The sequence below is a fragment of the Microcaecilia unicolor genome, chromosome 2 (assembly GCF_901765095.1).
Source record: "Microcaecilia unicolor chromosome 2, aMicUni1.1, whole genome shotgun sequence".
Classification (NCBI taxonomy): Eukaryota; Metazoa; Chordata; class Amphibia; order Gymnophiona; family Siphonopidae; genus Microcaecilia; species Microcaecilia unicolor.
In genome coordinates this window covers 80,396,163-80,411,188 of record NC_044032.1, presented here as the reverse complement: position 1 = coordinate 80,411,188, position 15,026 = coordinate 80,396,163, and the positions used below count along the sequence as shown (strand labels likewise).

Below are 15,026 nucleotides of genomic sequence, written 5' to 3'. Positions count from 1 at the left end.
TGAGTATTGCATTCAATTCTGACCACCATATCTCAAAAAAGATATAGCGGTAGATTCTGTTCTAAATTACTAGAAAAACTTGACACACTCACTTACATGTCTTAACTCCTACTTATATGATCTGTCTAAAATGGGGCTGCCTATAAAATATGCACATATGTACAACATAGTGCTTAGGTGGAATTTTGGCATTGTGCCAAACTCACCAGGGGCAGATATTGAGACCACAGGAAGGAGCACAGCTAACTTTTGCACTCGTAGGCAAACCTGGAATTTCAATGCTGGGGCTGAATCCAGCAACCTGCATTAAATTTCAGTTTTGTTTTGTTTTGTTTTTTTAACTAACCAGCTACGTTTTTAGCTGCCAAAAAACCCCAGAAATGTAATGTCGGTCACCGGATACAGAGCTCTTCAGTTGGAATAATTACTAGTCCAAATTTTTATAAAATATTCTTACTGGATTCTCTAAAGGATCTTACCCTGCACCCGTAAGTTCCGCATTTAGAGGGATCTTTTCAATGTCGCATACAGTTTTGAGATTTTCACATTGATTCTCATCAGAGCTGTCATCTTCACAGTCATAATCTCCGTTGCATACCAGTGATGCACTAATGCACTGACCTGGTGACAAAACAGCATACTCATAAAAAAGTAAATTAATGGGCTCATTTTCAAAAGAGAAGGGCGCCCATCTTCCGACACAAATCGGGAGATAGGCGTCCTCTCAGGGTTGCCCAAATCTGCATAATCGAAAGCTGATTTTGAGCTCCCTCAACTGCTTTCCGTCGCGGGGACGACCAGAGTTCCTGGGGGCATGTCGGAGGCGTAGCGAAGGCGGGACTATATATATACTGTTTATTAAATTTCAATTACACATTGACATAATATAAATGTCTGAAAATAAGAAAAAATACATTAGGAAAAATTACTCTTTTCCTGTAAAAGAAAGTTAGGAAATTATATTTAAACTTAGTCCACATTAGATTTGATCAAGACACAAGGTAATTAATAAACAAGAAAATATCATATGAATATATTCAACAGAGAGGGGAGAGCTCAGGTTCCAACCAGCGATTTTAGCTCCCTGTCAGAGCATTCAGGTTCAATTCAGCGCCACCGCCCTCTTTAGCAATAATAAACTGTTGCATTTTAACTGGGTCAAAGAATACATAATTAATCATGTTCAAAGAGATTAAGCATCTACATGGAAATTTTAAGATAAAAGTTCCTCCCAATGCAAGGATCCGTGGCTTTAACCCCAAGAATTCCTTTCTCCTTTTCTGTGTAGATTTGCAGTTTTAGTGGGTGCAGTGCACTTCAGGCAGGCAGACCCAGGCCCATCCCCCCTACCTGTTCCACTTGTGGTGATAAATGTGAGCCCTTCAAAACCCACCAGAAACCCACTGTACCCACATGTAGGTGCCCCCCCCCCTTCACCCCTTAGGGCTATGGTAGTGGTATACAGTTGTGGGTAGTGGGTTTTGGGGGGGGATCAGCACACAAGGTAAGGGAGCTATGCACCTGGGAGCAATTTCTGAAGTCCACTGCAGTGCCCCCAAGGGTGCCCAGTTTGGTGTCCTGGCATGTCAGGGGGACCAGTGCACTATGAATACTGGCTCCTCCCATGACCAAAGGGCTTGGATTTGGTCGTTTCCGAGATGGGCATCCTCAGTTTCCATTATCGTCGAAAACTGAGGACGACCATCTCTAAGGTCGACCTTAAATGTGGAGATTTGGGCATCCCCGACCGTATTATCAAAATGAAAGATGGACGCCCATCTTATTTCGATAATACGGGTTTCCCCTCCCCTTCGCTGGGACGTCCTGCAAGGACGTCCTCAGGAAAACTTGGGTGTCCCATTCGATTATGCCCCTCCACATGACCCCCATGTCAAAAAGTACAGTGCATACTAGTCAACAATATTATAACGCAGTGGTTCTGAATCCAAAATAAGTGGTTCTGATTTTTCTCTTTATTAAACAACCTGTATGCACTGAATAAATAAAAAGGCATTTCTATAAATGTATGTGTTTACATTCATAAATGCATGTGCCTTGTTCATATAGTTAAGTACACTACATGCTTTTCTATAACACAGTGAATTAATGCTATAGCATGTAAGTGCAAGGGGAGCATACACATAAGTAGAGCATGGGAGGGGCATGGGAATGGCACCAACTTGCACATGCAACTTACAGCAGTGCTTCTCAATCCAGTTTTTGAGGCACACGAAGTCCCATCAGGTTTTCAAGATATCCACAATAAATATCCATGAGATAGATTTACATACCAAGGAGGCAGTGCATGCAAATCTATCTCATGCATATTCATTGTGGATATCCTGAAAACCTGATGAGACTAGGTGTGCCTCAAGGACTGGGTGAGTGAAACGGGTCTGGCCGCTGTCGGGTGTCAGTTAAGTGCTCGACCTCCTTCATGTTTCATAAATGCTATGATTAAAATGTCATGAAACAAAAATCTAATTCAATAATTGTTGTGCTGCAAAATTGGGAATTGTGTGAACACAAATTTGAAAATTCTAAAAAAAAATGTAATATAAAAGGACATAATAAAGCAATAAATAAAGTAATAAAGAAATAAATACAATATTAATACCATGAGGTTTTTTCAGACCAATGATGAATGACACAACCCCCGAAAAAGATGCCAAAATTGTAGTAAGCGTTTGGGTGTTTTGAGGTCTTTTTCCTCGTGTTTTAGTTTGTTTAAAGTGACCATATATATTTGGATGTTATTACTGGACTCTTCACTAATTGATAATTTTACTTTAACCCATATCAACCTCCTACAATTATTTTTCCTGTGATGCTTTTGTGTGCCTCTCTAGAGACTATATAGAGACTATACAACCAGCCAGCATGGACCTTCTATATCAGTTCTGTGTGCCTGAGAAGAGGATTGTGGAAAAGACTGTATTTTTATAACCATAGATACTAAAAATAACAGGTCCAATATTCAGCTGGCAGTGATCAGCGTTTTGCTGACCACCACTGGCATTAAACCCAGAAATTCAATGCTGGTATCCGGACATATCTGGTCACCAGCATTGAATTTCTGGGTTTGTGGAGCTGGCTAATGCACAGCCGGTTAAGTGTAATAGGCAGCACTTGACTGGCTATGGGCACACATCACAATAGGTCCCATTTATACAGCTACCTTGGCTGGTTAAGTGCTGAATACTGACTCCACCTCCAGAATGCCCCCAAAACAGTGGGTTAAATTCCTTTGAATATCATTTCTGACTGGTTAAATCCCTTTGAATATCGACCCGAACATGTGTACCTGCCTCTGGGTCACTCTCAACTCCAACAGATGACAGAAAACTTTGTGCACTATTGTTGAATAAGGCAGGTATTGTTTATGACAGATCATTAAACAATTACACCATAACATCAAAGCTGGTGTTTTATTAATGGTTACAAGACCTTTTTTCCTCCCTCTTTGAGTAATGTGCCTCTTGGATTCATATGGATATGGATACTTTTCATTAGACATTCATTAACAACAACACTGACAGAACAGGATAATAAAAGGTGTAACTCTTATTGGAATAATAAAATAAACAAAATAAATGTATCAATATTACATTTATTTCTGCTTTGCAATGAAATCTTATATCACAATAAAAATGATACCTGATAAACACCTAAAACGATTTCCACAACCTTCTTCGACTGGGCATCCTACTACAGGAATACAGGGCTGTGTTTGAAAGACACTACCATGACATGGGGATCCCCCAAACTGGCCATAAACTGCTGCTGTCCGTCTTCGGGTCTAAAATCCCAAAACAATAACAGATTATTTAGATTGGGCTGGCTTGATGATACAATGGTTATTGGTCTTCTCCAAGTTTCCACATGATATCATAAGCTGAGGATATAAAATGAAGCACCAGCAGGGTCTAGATAATTCAGTTGGCAATTAAAACAAACACAGCATGAACATAATCAGGTAAACAGTAGGTGGAAATGCCTAAAAATGAGGTCAACATATGCAAATTCAAATGTGCAAATCAGGATGGAAAATGTATTTCAGAAAGTCATTAAGGTCACTGAAAAAGTAACAACCTGAAGTTTATCTCCCAAGATGCAATCAATGTTGTGGAAATCAAGAGCTTTAGGAGTCCATGGGACCGGGACCCTGGCCATTAAAAATGTCTTGGGGATAACAGGCAGGTAGGGAGGAGAATGATGGGAGCCAGAAAGAAAGGAATAGAGGAGACAAGAATAAAACCTATACAGAAGAGAAGAGAAAAGGAAACGGGGAAGAAAGCTGATGGAGTGGAAAGAGTTTTAGGAGCTGGTGAACAGAAGAAATGAGAAATGATGGAAGAGAGAAAGAAAGAGACAGAGAGAGAGAGAGAGAGTGTGTGAGTGTATAAACGCATGTGGGTGTATTTCTCAGAGAGCCTCAGTCTGAAGCCTTTACCAAGAAAAAGATTAGATATTTGGGGTCAAAATGTAGCTCATGACCTTCCTTTGGATGAAAAGTTATTGCCTACCAAGTTTGGTTGGACCCACAGAGAGTGGAGAGGTAGGAACAGGGGAGAGAGAGAAGAGAGAGGGATACTTGTTGGATTCCCAGGGAAAGGGGCAGGAGGAAGGGAGGAGAGACAGAAAGATGCTGAACCCCAGGGAAGGGGGCAGGAGGGAGGTAAGAGAAAGGTAGACAAGCTGGCAGTGGCATTGGGGAGGGGTAAAGGAGGGAAGGAAGACAGAGTGTGACATTCTGGCCCAGGGGAGGGGAGGAAGAGAGATACAGGCATGCTGGCCCCATAAGGGGGGAGAGACGGTGATTGAGAATTTGGGAAAAGTGAGGGGGAAAGCTGGACATGAGAAAGGATAAGGAACACAGAGGGGTGATGCTTAACATAGGGAAGGATAACAGACATTGAGGGGTGATACTAGACATGTTGGGGGGGGGGCAGAGACACAGAAGGGCAATGGTGGATAGGACAAGAATAGGGACAGAGCAAGTGGAGATGCTGAACATGGTAGGAGGACAGGGACACAGAAGAGATGCTTGTCAGGGTGAATAGGAACATAGAGGGAAGATGGATGAAGGACATGGAGGGACTAGGGAGAAGACATGTCAGAATGGACAAGGAGACCATTGCAAGACTGTTAAAAGAAAAGCAGAAACCAGATAATGGGACAACGTAATTAGAAAAATAAATGAAAGAAAACAGAAGTAGAAAACAATTTTATTTTTTATTTATTAATTAGAATATGTTAGTACATGTTTTTGAAATGTACATCTGCCAAATCTGGTATAAGACATGGTTGAGGCCCATGAAACAAACCTCACTTACTGGCCTAAAATCTCCAGCATAGTGGTAGCAAATGTCCAGTTTTTGGATGAGTCAACATTGGCGTATCTGCTCCCCCTCCTTCAGCAGCAGGATATGTGTTAAGATGTCATCTGCTACAGCAGGATCAGTCTTAAAATAAGAGCTACAAAATCTCACAGCTCTTACCACAAGACTGGTCCCATGGCAGCAAGAGATGACATTTTATTAAGGTGTCTCCTGCTGCTGATGAACAGTATGCATCTTTGGCTTGTTGAGAAATTGTGTTCAACTCTGGTCACCGTATCTCAAAAAAGATATAGTGGAATTAGAAAAGGTACAGAGAAGGGCGACAAAAATGATAAAAGGGATGGGACGACTTCCCTATGAGGAAAGGCTAAAGCGGCTAGGGCTCTTCAGCTTGGAGAAAAGGCGGCTAAGGGGAGATATGATAGAGGTCTATAAAATAATGAGTGGTGTTGAACGGGTAGATGTGAAGCGTGGACTAGAGGGAATGCGATGAAGCTACAATGTAGTAAATTTAAAACGAATCGGAGAAAATCTTTCTTCACTCAAAGTGTAATTAAACTCTGGAATTCTTTGCCAGAGAATGTGGCAAAGATGGTTAGCTTAGCGGGATTTTAAAAGTGTCTGGATGGCTTCCTAAAGGAAAAGTCCATAGACCATTATTAAATTGACTTGGGAAAATCCACTGCTTATTTCTGGGATAAGCAGCATAAAATGTATTGAGCTGTTCTGGGATCTTGCCAGGTATTTGTGACCTGGATTGGCCACTATTGGAAACAGGATGCTGGGCTTGATGGACCTTTGGTCTGTCCCAGTGTGGCAATACTTATGAACTTATATACTTATGTACTTATAAGCACTACATAAGGGAACAGGATACACAGGGCAAGGCTGGGCACCACCATTTTGATAAGGGCGGGCCCAGAGGCAGAAGGGAGCAAGGTATGTGGAGGAGAGAAGAGAGGACAGGTGGGGGCGTGTCACGATGGCGCTGACCTGGTGAGCTGAAACGCTGTGTCTCTGCTTAGCTGGAGGAACCTTGTATCTTCAAAAACATTATGCCTCATTCAAAAAGAAAAGGTTTGGTGAGGTCTGGTCCCCCGCCTTCCTCGACCTCTTTCTTAAACCAGCAAAGTTTGGACCGCTTTCTCACTGGGAGTTCCTCGAGTGGAATGAGGGTCGCAGTTCCCGCTGCAGAGGCTACCGGAGGAGCAGAACCTCAGCTGGGTTTGGAAACATCATTATCGCCTCCCTCAGAATCTAACATTCCTCCTTGTCCAGCACTAAAAGCATCGGTAGGAGTGAGTATCCAACCAACCATGAGTGTGCTGACTGATCTTACAGGCAAGGGTCTACCGCTGCGTAAGAAAATGCTGGAAGAGGCACGAGAATCAATCCGAGCCTCAGAAACAACAGCGGAGGTGAGCCTTGGGAAAATCTGGTTAAAGTTGAACCAAATGGATGAAACATTACAAAAATCCTCAAGTGAGGTTTCAGCTTTATTTATTAAATTTGAGGTCAAAAATGTCGAAGTGGTGAAAGAAGATTTCTCTACTAAGTTTAACTCGATTCAAATTGATATTAAACATTTGCAAGAACTCAACTCAGCAATGACCAAAGATAAAATAGTTTTGCATAGAAGAATAGAACAGATTGAAAATTATAATAGAAGATTGAATGTCCATCTTCTGAATTTCCCCAAAATACCGGGACAGTTACCTTTGGATTTATTTAAAAGATATCTACAGGAAATTCTAAAAATTCCTCATGATGCTATTCCTCCTATAAATAAAATCTATTATTTACCTAAAAGAACTGGAAAACAAGCTGGGGAAATTGAGGAACGAGGGCGGAAAATTGAACAATATATCGGCTATTCTAGAACAAACAATAGAAAATGCACCCGAGAGAGCCACGTTGTTGGTCTCTTTCGTTTTTGAACAAGACTTGAATGCCATCTTGAGAATTTATTTTAAACATTCTAAAGAACTTTTCGGTTCTGAAAAGATCTGGATTTATCCAGATGTTACAAAAGCAACACAAGAAAGGAGAAAAGTTTTTTTGAATCTGAAAAAAGAAGTTATGGAACTTGGTGGTATATTCTTCTTAGCATACCCATGTAAATGTTTGATCCGATTTGGAGGAACTAAATATATATTTTATACTCTTGACCAACTAAAAGCTTTTATAGATTTAAAAAGGCTTAAATAATGTTAGATATAAAAGAAATAGAGGAATATAGATATAAAAGAAATGGAGGAATATTATGTGGCCTTGTAATTGTAATATATTCTTCTAAGTACTCCTATATTTTTCTTTGATGTTAATGCACCCCCCCCCCCCCCCCCCCCCCCCCATGGTAGTGGTCTAAGGAAGCCAATTCAAATTATATGAGTATGTGATAGTAACTTTCTTTATTGTTGAGAATTTCCTGGCTGTATTTCATAGGACAAGTGTTGTACTTGTGAAATTGTTAAAGATTTAACAAATAAATAAAGTAAAAAAAAAGAAGAGGGGACAGGTGGGGGTCACTAGACCTCCACAGATGTTTTTGGGTTGCAGGAAGGGCTCAAGAGGGTGTCCAGTGGACCACTAGTGATTGTTTTGTTTCTGGTGGCAGCAGGGATATCGAGGTGGGAGTCTGCTGGACCATCAGGGAGGTTTTAAAGTTTGGGGGGGGGTTCAGGAGTTCGCTTGACCACCATGGAGTTTTGGTCACCCTGTCCTAGCAACTAAACCTACTGACAGCTCAGGAGTCAATAGGTTTTAGTCATTAGGGCAGGGAGTTTCCATGCAATGTTGTTTTGAACATTGCACGGAAATGTTTATGAGCTATTTTTAAAACAAATGAGCTCAATAGCATAAGACATGTTCACTGCTTCCATGCACAGTGAAACAGTGGCCGAAAGCCTCTGTGCATTGCATACTGAAAAATTTTTCATTTAAACTTGTTAAAATGAGCGTAATTGAAGTGTAGCAAGACCAGATTCCTTTGAGCATCGAGCTTTAAGTGCTAAAAAGGTGCCTAAACTGACCAGATGACCACTGTAGGGATAAAAGCATGACCCCCACTTAATCCACCAGTGATCACTGACCCCCTCCCACCTCCCTAAGAGGTGAAGTGACAGTATATACCAGGCTCTATGACAGCTGCAGATATAATGTCTTATTATTATCATGTTACCCAAGATCCTTCTGTAATACTACATGTCTATTTTCTTATGTATTTCCACTATTCATGACATATTGTAAACCACATTGAGCCTACAAAGAGGTGGGAAAATGTGGGATACAGATGCAATAAATAAATAATGGCCATTCCTTTTAGAGCTGCAAGCAGGTCCCTGAAGATGGCTAGTGGTCGATGCAGTGGACTGTAGAGTAGGGGACTCAAGCCCATATCCTACTTGTGGTGGAAAGTGTGAGCACCCCAAAAACCACAAAATACCTACTGAACCCATACAGGTAACACCTGCAGGCATAAGGGCTAATGTAGTGGTATACAGTTGGGTACAGTACTTTTTTTGCTATTCCCGGAGGGCTCACCATACAATATAAGGGGGTTAAGATGTGATGTATACCTGGGATCTTTTATGTGAAGTTCACTGCAGTGCCCCCTAGGCTGCCCCATTGCTCTGTTGGGATGTCTGTATGGCCAATCTAGTTGGACTGCTAACCCCCAGACATTCCAATGGCTTGTTTTTGTGCATTTTCCCCTTGGACTTTTTGTTTGAAAATGGCCCTTAAAGAAAGACACACTGAGCACAAAAACATCTAAAAATACACTTTTCTGGTTTGAAAATGACCATGTTTGGAACTGGAATTTTGGAATTTTATGCAAAACATCCAAAATCAGATTTGGACATCATATTGAAAATGCCCTTCCACATCTAATAAACCATAAACCATAATTAGTTAAATGTAGTTTAAGAAAGAACCATAATTTTATCACTTATCTTAAACATACACATGCAATAGATTTTAGCATTCTACCTGTGTTTTAGTACAGCCATCACATTCAGACCAAGAACCATAGGAATTCCATTGGCAATTGACCGGATGTGGAGTCCTGGAAAGATATCAATGAAATGGTTGTTAAAAGCTGGAAATAAATGTCTTGCTTTCCAGTATTTGACTGAGAAGTATAGCAAGTTTCTTTTCAAACCCAGAGAAAAGCTGCATGACAAGCAATGCATTCATTCCTTTGTGACAAGTTACTATCTTTCTGCCAGTCTTTGCATCAGAAAAATACATCCTGGGTAGCATAGATGTGCATTCCACTTCTGAAATGGGGAAGTTTATTTTTTAGGTCCACCCTAGTCACACCTAAAACATGCCCAGACCATGCCCCCTTTTATTTGCACATTTTTCAGTTTGAGATCTATTGTGGCTTTGTAAAATTGGGATTTAAACATGTATGAAATATAGACATCTAAATGCTCATTTATGCACACGTAAAATGTGATTAGCAGCTTTATGTAAACCACATAGAGTTATTGGTGATTTGCAGTATATAAATGATTTTAATAAACTGTTTGCTGCCTCTGTCCCCCCAATTCTGTAAAAGTCCCCAAAAACTGGGCATGTGAATTTGGGTGCATGCCCAATTTGCATGTGCAATTTAATTAAATAACAAGCTAATTAGAACCGATAATTGGCTTTTTAATAAGCAATTATTGGCACTAATTAAATTGAACTTTATGCACAATTTTTAAAAGGGGGCATGGAAATAGGAGAGTCATGGGAAGAATGGGGGGCATTCCTAAAATTAACGCACATTGTTATAGAATAATGGGGATACTGTATGTGTCTAATGTAGGCACATACATTTGCACCAAGTTAAGCACAATTCTCAGGCCTAAGCACTATTCTATAAACCACGCCTAACTTTAAGCACAGCTTAGAGAATAGCAGTTTTTTTTGGAGTCGTGTTTTTTTTTTTGGCATTATATATAGAATCCAGCCTCATGTGCAGCACAAATGCTTTGAGGTCATTTTGGGGCAATTTTCTTTGCAGATATTAGACTTAAATCACACATTTCTTTAAAACAAATGCAGTAGGGGGCCAATGATCAAACTTCTGGTGCCATTCTGAATAGCACCATAAAAATACCGCCAGAACAGTGCAGAAGAACAACACCCTAATATCAGTTGCAAATATAGGCACACTCATAGCTTCGAGCATTAGGGAGTTTGGCGGGAGGATTATGCTTGGCGCATGTGCAGAACAGATCAGCGGTAAGCTCAGCTTCTGTGCACATGCGCCTGGTAAAACCCCGAACATGAAGCACACATTGGCATCTGTTTTCTGCATGCAACATATAAGTGTTTTTAATTTTTTTTCTGGATGCTTATATTTAGATGCAAGTAACAGATGCCATGTGTGCTTTGGGGGAGAGGTTTAAAGCATGGTCGCTTTAAATTTAGACGCAGGACAAGAATGCCAATGTGTGCCTCACGTTCAGGTCTGCTGTTCTCACAACCAGCACTCAAGGGCTTGCATGGGCTTCCTTCTGCTTCCAAAGCAATCAAAACTGGTAGATTTTGCAGAAAGAATCATGAGAGAAGCAAGAGAATCATGGGGAAATCCTCTCTTCCAACACCTTATCGCCTGCTTGGACCTGGTGTTATTTTTTACAGCGGTAAGGTACCTTTGTTGCGGGAGCTCTTTTCTGATCTTTGAGGAGGAATACAAAATGACCTCATTTAAATGACCTTGACTACATCTGCATGCTATCTATGCAAAGGCCTGGCATGCTCGTTATTTGCTATACTAGACCCCTCTGATCATTCTGTGCTGGTAAATGCGGGCGCTAGTGTGGCGCTAATGGGCTCTAGCGTCCGCATTTACTTTTGATCATTGGCACCTAAGTGCACAAAAACAAGATAAATTCCAACAGGACCACACCAAGTGATATCCGCACCCTGTGCATCTCACATACAGGCCCCCCTCCCCCACCCACCCACTTTGCTAGTGTCGATGAGAGGAGATGGTGGACTGGGAGCAATTTTTGAACACACCCCTCCCCCTATATGTGCACCCTCTGTGGCTGCACCATTCCTTTCAGTCTTGAATCTGGTGGAGCCTGTGTCTGTAGAGCAGTGCCCCACTGGGGCACACTGGTGTGACTTAAGAAAGTCTTTGGTGTACCTAGTGGTGATAGGTAGGGGGTGTGGCTAGGTATAAGTGTGGTGAAGTGGAAAAGTAAGCAACAAACAGGGTGGTGGAATGTCCCAAAGAACGAACAAAAGTCAAATATCTTCTAAAAGGTTTATTCTCCTTAAAAAGTCACCAGAATCACCTGGACCTGACACGGTCTGTGTTTCGGCTGTTATGCCTTCTTCAGGGGTCACAGCTGAGGATGTGTGACTGTGGTAACTTGGAGAAAATGCCTCGTCTTAGATAACGCAAAATAGTGTAATCCTTGAAAGCATAAAAATGCATGTTGTGATTACAGAGGTGAGGTGTCTATGAAAACAGATTGTCAGGTCCATGTGATTCAGGTGACTTTTTAAGGAGAATAAACCTGTTGAAAGAAATTTGACTTCTGTTTGTTTTTTCTGACATTCCTTCACCCTGTTTGTTGCTTCTTGATTGTTGCGGAAGGACTTTCCCACACTTTTTGGTGTTGTTTTGGAGTGGAAAAGTAGCCTAATGATTAACTCAGTGGGCTGAGAACCAGGGAAACCAGAGTTCAGGTCCCACTGATTCTTGAATGAATCACTTAACCCTCCATTACCCCAGCAAAATGAACTGCTCACTACAGAGAACAAGTATCAGTATCCCAGATTTACCAACTAGAAATATGGTAATTTTACTCTCCCTTCTTCCTCTCCTTTAACTTCTTACCTGTAGGCCTCCTCTACCGACTTCAGTTTGATGTTTGAACATGTGAATCTCTGTAATCTTACAAGATCCACTGGATCTATTACTTCAGGCATCTAATTGGCACCAGCAGAATGAGGCATACACATGTATAAATTACTACTCTCCTCCTGTTGGTGGAAAGCTGTGAGGTTGATGATCATGCAGAATTTAGTCTTGTGGGCTACAAGGATTCAACAAATGCACAAGTGTGCCACAAAATAATAAAAAAGATTGAGAAGTCTTGCTTTAGAGAACACAGCAAAAAGAGGACTCAGATGCATGTGTCTAATAGCTGCAGACAGATGGACAGAAAGATGCAATGAAGACTATGGGGGACATTTTTTGTTCTAAAACATGCCTGAAAAAGGTTTTAAAATGGGGTCATCTGCTCCTCCCCAGACAACTCATGCTGATCAGGTCCAACCTAGATATTCAGCAGCACTTATGTGGATAGTGCTTCTAAATATCTGGGCAAACCACCATGACACTATCCAGATATTCCTGGTCAGTCCAGGAAGAAAACTACAAAGTGACTAATTCCCTTCTAACATAAAAAAAAATATATATAGTGAGTTTTCTTTCAATCTCTTGACGTTTTATTTCCCCCTATACATATGAATATACGGGTACCCAGTCAAAATGGCCCCGACAAAAAAGCTCCAAACAAATAAAGCTCCTGACATAATATCCCCTGACCTAACAGCCACTGTCAAAATGACCTTCCCACAATATAGCCCTTGACAAATTAGCCCCCTGACAAAAGGGCCTGATCAGGCTGCCCAGAATATGGCACTGCATTTTTTTCTAGGGAGCTATTTTGTTAAGGGGACTATTTTGTCTAGGGGCTATTTTGTCAAGAGTTATTTTGTGGGAGGGGCTATTTTGTTACCAGTCTGTTTTGTTGGGGCTATTATGTCGGGGTGCCGAATATACTTATAGGGACATGCTCATATGTTTTCAAAGGACAATCACAGACTCGGAAATCTTCCAAATTGTCCAGGCATATAATCACAGCACATCTCTAATAATTTAAAGTGATGCCTCCAAGTGCCCTTTGTAACATTCTCTGTGCAAAATATTTTATGATGAACTTTCACTTAACTTAAAGACTGAAACGGGTTCCAACATGGTCCATGTTTCGCCGGAGCTGTTTCAAGACACCCGCCAGTGAGATTTTTAATTCTGACAATGGAAAGCGTCCCTGGCATTCAACTAGTTGGAGAAACCAAGGATGCTTTCCATTGTCAGAATTAAAAATCTCACTGACTGATGTCTTGAAACAGATACGCCAAAACATGGACTATGTCGGGACCCAATTTCAGTCTTTAAGTTAAGTGAAAGTTCATCATAAAGTGTTTTGCACAGAGGATGTTACAAAGGGCACTTGGAGGCATCACTTTAAATTATTAGAGACATGCTGTGATTATATGCCCAGACAATTTTGAACATTTTCAAGTCTGTGATTGTCCTTTGAAAACATATGAGCATTTCGCTCTACGTACATGCATATGTATAGGGAGAAATAAAACTTCAAGAGATTGAATGAAAAGTCGCTATATTTATTTTATTTTATGTTAGATGAGAATTAGGCACTTCGTAGTTTACTTATCTTTCTCATCCACCTTTTGAATTTTTTCTTCCCATTTTTCTGGCAGTCCAGGAAGGAGCCAGGCATTAACTGGGCACCACTGGTATTCAGCAGCAGTACCTGGAGAGCTACATGAGATAGTAAAAAGTGTATCCTAAATTCACAGAGTAGCTTTCAGGATACCACTGCAGAATATCAGCTGTGCAGGATAACTCCCAATGGCCACCCCAGACTTGGATACTCATACCCTCATGATCAAAAGCAAACTCTGGCGCTAGAGGCTGTTAGCGCCATACTAGCACCGGCCTTTCCTACCGCCCCATGATTAGAGCCCTCGAGCGCATGAAACAATGCGCTCGAGGGCTCTTACTGCAAGTAGCATGCAAATGCATGCTAAACGGGGCTTAATGCATTCATCCCCAATGATCAGCGACCAGCGCGCCAAAGATTGGGTCGCTGGCCGCGACAAACCCTATGCCAGCTCCGAGCTGGCATTAGGGTTTGCAGATCATTGGGGAGGAATGGTGCTGAAACCCAGATATTTAAATTGCTTGTTCTGTGTTGTTCTTTGAGACTCTCCTTATCTGCTTTTCAAACCAAACGGTTGGGGGGGAGGGGTATCATACACAGCTTTAAGGAATAACATTTGTTAAATTAGCATAAATACATCTAGATTTAGTTGTACAAAAGAAAAGCCATGAACGCATTGCTTCTGAATTCTGTTCAAGGAGCAGAATTAGGTATTCTCAACAGTTCTCTTTAACGGGGGAACAAGGTGTACCTTGTATGCTTGAAAAAAATGTCTATGCTTTCCTTTCAAGATTGTATGATATTATATTAAAGCACCGTAGCATACTCTGATGGCACTGTTATCTCCTTGAAAATCTAAGTCTAAATTCTGTTTTATACTGAAAAGGATCTTTATGGAATGTATATACTCACCATGAATTTACTTGCAAAATGCTTGTAATTTCTAACACAAGAAATACTTCTAACACCTGAAATTAAAAAAGAATATATGATTTACTTGGGAAGCACATTTTTAGGCAGATGTGCAAGTTATCGACAGTACTGGAACAATAAATGTAAATGCATCTTATGGGAGGAGGGGTTGGAGATCACTGCAAAAGAAGTGTCACACTGAATCAGAACCAGGAGGCTCACTTATGTCCATTTGCTGCAAAATAAGGGTCCTTTTCACCAAGCTTGGCAAAAGGGGGCTAGTGCTGGC

General features: G+C 41.0%; 1 protein-coding gene across 2 annotated transcripts in view; it reads right to left on the bottom strand.

Annotated features, from left to right (window-relative positions):
- The window catches only part of C7 (complement C7), a 120,469-nt gene that overhangs the window by 91,661 nt on the left and 13,782 nt on the right, over positions 1-15,026 (bottom strand). For both annotated transcript variants that reach the window (XM_030193081.1, XM_030193082.1), the window contains exons 2-5: positions 14,738-14,793; positions 9,333-9,408; positions 3,658-3,799; positions 480-621 (exon numbers count right to left, since the gene is read on the bottom strand). In XM_030193081.1, coding sequence (XP_030048941.1) covers positions 480-621; positions 3,658-3,799; positions 9,333-9,408; positions 14,738-14,793 — 416 coding nt within the window. The remainder of the gene's footprint in view (positions 1-479; positions 622-3,657; positions 3,800-9,332; positions 9,409-14,737; positions 14,794-15,026) is intronic.